Below are 4,937 nucleotides of genomic sequence, written 5' to 3' on the forward strand. Positions count from 1 at the left end.
GTCGAGCAAAAGGTCGAGAAATAAGCTGCCGCGGCAGAGGTCTGCGCTCTACTGAGTGCCCCTCTAGTTGAAGCTTTTAATCACATTACATTGTTTAGTTTTGGCGCCCTGTTGATGAAATGGGTACTGTTAAATAAAGCCATAGAAAATGGATACTCTAAAGATAAAGGCAAATTGTTTTGTCATGATTCACTGAAATAAAATTTGACAAGCACTCTCATCGAAACTGCAGAACCAAGTATGAAAGAGACCAACCGTCTTGTCCGTCAGTTTGTACACAACGCAAGAAATTTGTAAGGATGGACAGTGTTAGATTAAAGGAGTAGACGATCGAGAACATCTGACAAAAGCATCGAGCGTGCAAGACAAGCCTTTGATTGCTGCCCTGAAAAAAGTTTATCGGTACTGCTGCCGAACATTTACAGCTACCAAATTCAACAGAGCTCAAATTCATACACAACAACGACTTTCTCAATATGCGAAAGCAAATTTGCAATCAAGACTCACAACTAAGATTCTATATAAGTTGTATATAGTTAAGGAAACCTTATCAATACAGAGATCTAGATGATAAAGATGAAGAGCCACTGTCCATGACTCACTTAAAATCATACAATGACTTTCATTAGGGTTCAAGTTCATACTCCACAATTTGCACCATACAATAATTTTTACTAGATTCAGCAACCCATAGGTCTACATTCAGGAGATATACAATTGATGCAAACAGAGAAGCATCATCTGCATATTCAACGAGCTTGTATTCCAGGCCAAACTACACATTATTTACATGTCGTATGTAAAGAAATGGGGCAAGAACACTACCCTGAGGAACACCAGATCAGATATCACATTCCTATACTCACTATGGTGCCCATCAACAACTACTCTTTGCAATCTTTTGCTTAGTAATCCAATAATCATGTTTAGAAAAGACCCACTGACTCCCCACTGTTTGATTGTGAAAACAAGGGCATCATGATTAACATGATCAAAGGCTCCACTAAAATTAAGGCTATATATACTTTCACAATCAAGGCAATCGAATAGACTCATCCAAGTCTGGATTGCAATAAAAACAGAAATAAAAGTGGTTATGCCTGCCACAGAATCTTAGATCCTGAATCCAATCACATTCTATTCCTAGTATGCCTTCAATCAACCCTCATTTTCCAGCAAAAGGTTGCACCACCAAATTGAAGACTGCATGGAAGTGGGTTCCTAAATCAAACATTTCCAGACCGGTGGATTGGAGGGGATGGCCTAATTCCCTTGCCACCTCGTTCACCAGATGATATTATTATTATTATTATTATTATTATTATTATGATGATGATGATGATGATGATGATTACTAGCTAAGCTACAACCCTAGTTGGAAAAGCAGGATGCAATAAGCCCAGTGGTCCTAACAAGGAAAATAGCCCAGTGAAAAAAGAAAAAGAGAATAAATATTTTGAGAAGAGTAGCATCACTAAAATATCTCCTATATAAACTATACAAACTTTAACAAAACAAGAGGAAGAGAAGTAATATAGAATAGTGTTCCAGAGTGTACACTCAAGCAAGAGAACGCTACCTCCCTGAACTTTTCTCAAAGCGGTTATCTTAAAAATGTCGTATATGTAACCAAGACCTCGAATAAAAGATCATTGATGCTATTGCCATCATTGGTGACGCTATTCTACAATAAACATGTCAAGAAATCGAGTACCCTCTTGATAAGCTTCGTGCAACTAATGGAGCCTTTATAGAAGTGTAATAAAAAAACAGCAAAAATCCTTCAATATCTACTCTTCTCTTTGTAATAATTTCCACGTATTTGAATTCCCGTTTACTTTTGTATTTTATTTTCATAAAAAAGCAAATATCCTTCAATATCTACTCTTTTTGTAATAATTTCCACGTATTTGAATTCCCGTTGGCTTTTGTATTCTGTTTTTAAAATTGTAAAGGAACTTTACAGATACCCTATATTTTATACTTTTTTTCATTACTTCTCTTTTACAGTTTATTAGTTACTTCTTTATTTCCTTTCTGCAATAGGATGCTTACCCTGTTGGAGCCCTTGGCCTTGTAGCTTTCTGCTTTTCCAACGAGGGTTCTATCTTCACTAGTAATAATATTGAACTTCTCTAGTTTCACCATTATAATTCCACTATCTAATAACGGCTAGAATAAAACTTATAGATTATAATATAGCAATGAGCCCTATGATGGCGAAAACTACACAGAATTAACTGCATACCTACTACTACGTACAGTCTAGGAAGATCTGGATCCAAAGGATGGTCAGAATTATGAATTATTCAACACGAATACAGCCCCAACTGAACCACCGTGCCAGAGATTAATATCCAGATCAAGAGTATGGAATTCAACAGGAATAACAAGTGCAAAGGAAATCAAAGATTGCAAATCTATTATTATAACTAGGTTTCGAATAATAAATATTGTGGTGGGAAGAGTACATATACATACCCATACATATAGAACATATATATACATATAAATGTGTATGTATATGTACATATATATATATATATATATATATATATATATACATATATATATATATATATATATATATATATATATATATATATACTACATACATATACAAACTTACTGCTATAGGACTATAATATACATATATATATATATATATATATATATATATATATATATATATATATATATATATATATATATATATATATATAGATATAGAACATACATATAGAAAATATATATACATATAAATGTGTATGTATGTATAAATATATATATATATATATATATATATATATATATAGATATATATATATAGATATATATATATATATATATATATATATATATATATATAGATATATATATATATATATATATAGATATATATATATATATATATATATATATATATATATATATATATATATATATATATATATATATATATATATATATATATATATATATATACAAGTATGTATATATGCTACATACATATACAAACTTACTACTATAAGACTATAATATATATATATATATATATATATATATATATATATATATATATATATATATATATATATATATTATCTTTTTATACATATATATAAATATAGCCTATATATATATATATATATATATATATATATATATATATATATATATATATATATATGTATATATATATATATATATATATATATTCATTACAGTCCTACAACATTAAGTTTGTTCATTTTTCCACGATTCAAACGTCTCATACGAAATTGGTCATTTTTGGAAATGAATAATCTTTCACCAGGACCTTGCTCCCTTTTTGCTGCGATCATTATTCCCCAACTTTTCATTCTGAATTTTCCAACCTCTATTTACCTTGCTCCTGAAATTATTCAAGAACCAACAATTACCTCGGCCTTCTTTATTTTCGAATTGAGTTTGCATTTCAAATGAAGCGCAAATAGTTCATAATTCCCCGCTTAAATCAAATAACCAGCCGCGTGTTGACTTTGCAGCCCGAGGAAAAGAGGAACAAAATACCTTTCGTGGGTTTAAACACTTCAAGGCTTCGAGAGATCTAATTATTTGGGGATTCTTTTCCTTCGCCTTCACGCCATTAAAGAAAAGTGCTATGATGATTATTTGCCCGCAAGTATATACTGGGAAAGCCTAACGAGTAGTGAGAATTCGCTTTTTAAACAGTTATTTACAAACAGATGCTCTTCCACCTTACACAGTGCACTAATGAGATCGATCTCCCCAATTCAAAGTCAGTGGTGTCTTACGATAAATAGTATTGTTTCTCTTGAATACAATTGAAAACGCCATTATGAAAACACAGCCAGAGCTATTTTCCATTTCCACACTGATGAAATAAAATGGGTATACTTACCAAGTTATCATCGCTGATAAGATCAGGTTACAGAAGAGTCTAGCCATCGCCGGGGATAATGGAGTTCTGGGGCTGTTGTCTTTCTCCTCTCTCGTTTGCAGAATCCTTGCGCCAGCCTCGCCTCAAGTGCTTCCTACACAGAGTTACGCGATGTATCTTTTCTACAGGAATTTTGTAGCCTGGCACTCTACACGCAGCGTGATATTCATGTCTTGTTTATTTTCCTGTAAAGGAAAGTTAATTTTGTATAATCTCGTAAAAGTATATTTCTTCTTTTAAAGAAAAACGTCTGTCGCTTATTGCTAGCCAACAGACCTAGGCGATCAAATAGTTAATTCATTTGCTATCCACTATTAGAAAGCATACACTGTTAACATTTTGGTGTAAAAAAAAAATCTGGAATAAATGTTGCCACGCATTTATCGTTTTAAAATCGGATATTTTGATGTGAAGGAGTGACTATAATACGGTCACCAACCCGTAAAAGATAACAACAAAGTAAGATAAAATTATGGTCGCCAATATTTTACTAAAATACGACTGAGAGCAGTATATTTTTACGGAGAATTTCCGATTAAAATTACGGGTTTTTTTTTTTTAACAGTGTATATAATGACTTATTCTCCTGATAAGAAATAAATGCTTGCGAACGCACCTAATACATGAGCACTTGATCCGAGAGTGACAGTTTCGCATCAACGAGTTCAAGTGCGGACTGAGGAGACGTAGGGGCACGGGATATCCGTTATAGCTGATGGTCGGAGTCGAACTAAAGGATGAAAACTAGAGGGCGGGCATGGCGGTGGTGGATTGAGGGTATGACGTGGAGTGGATTGGGACAGCCTTTGTTTAGCCGACTTTGTTCACTCAAATCCACCTGCCTTCTACCATTCGTATAGGATATATATATATATATATATATATATATATATATATATATATATATATATATATATATATATATATATATATATATATATATATATATATATATATATATATATATATATATATATATACATATATATATACA

The 4,937-nt window shown here is 31.9% G+C and overlaps 1 protein-coding gene across 1 annotated transcript in view; it reads right to left on the bottom strand.

Annotated features, from left to right (window-relative positions):
- The window catches only part of LOC137626082 (glycine receptor subunit alpha-3-like), a 217,138-nt gene extending 212,440 nt beyond the window's left edge, over positions 1–4,698 (bottom strand). The window contains exons 1-2 of the mRNA XM_068357165.1: positions 4,560–4,698; positions 3,905–4,128 (exon numbers count right to left, since the gene is read on the bottom strand). Of these exons, the coding sequence (XP_068213266.1) occupies positions 3,905–3,951 (47 nt within the window). The 5' untranslated portion in view covers positions 3,952–4,128; positions 4,560–4,698. The remainder of the gene's footprint in view (positions 1–3,904; positions 4,129–4,559) is intronic.
- Positions 4,699–4,937: the final 239 nt, after the last annotated feature.

This window comes from Palaemon carinicauda, chromosome 33, assembly GCF_036898095.1.
Source record: "Palaemon carinicauda isolate YSFRI2023 chromosome 33, ASM3689809v2, whole genome shotgun sequence".
Lineage (NCBI taxonomy): Eukaryota > Metazoa > Arthropoda > Malacostraca > Decapoda > Palaemonidae > Palaemon > Palaemon carinicauda.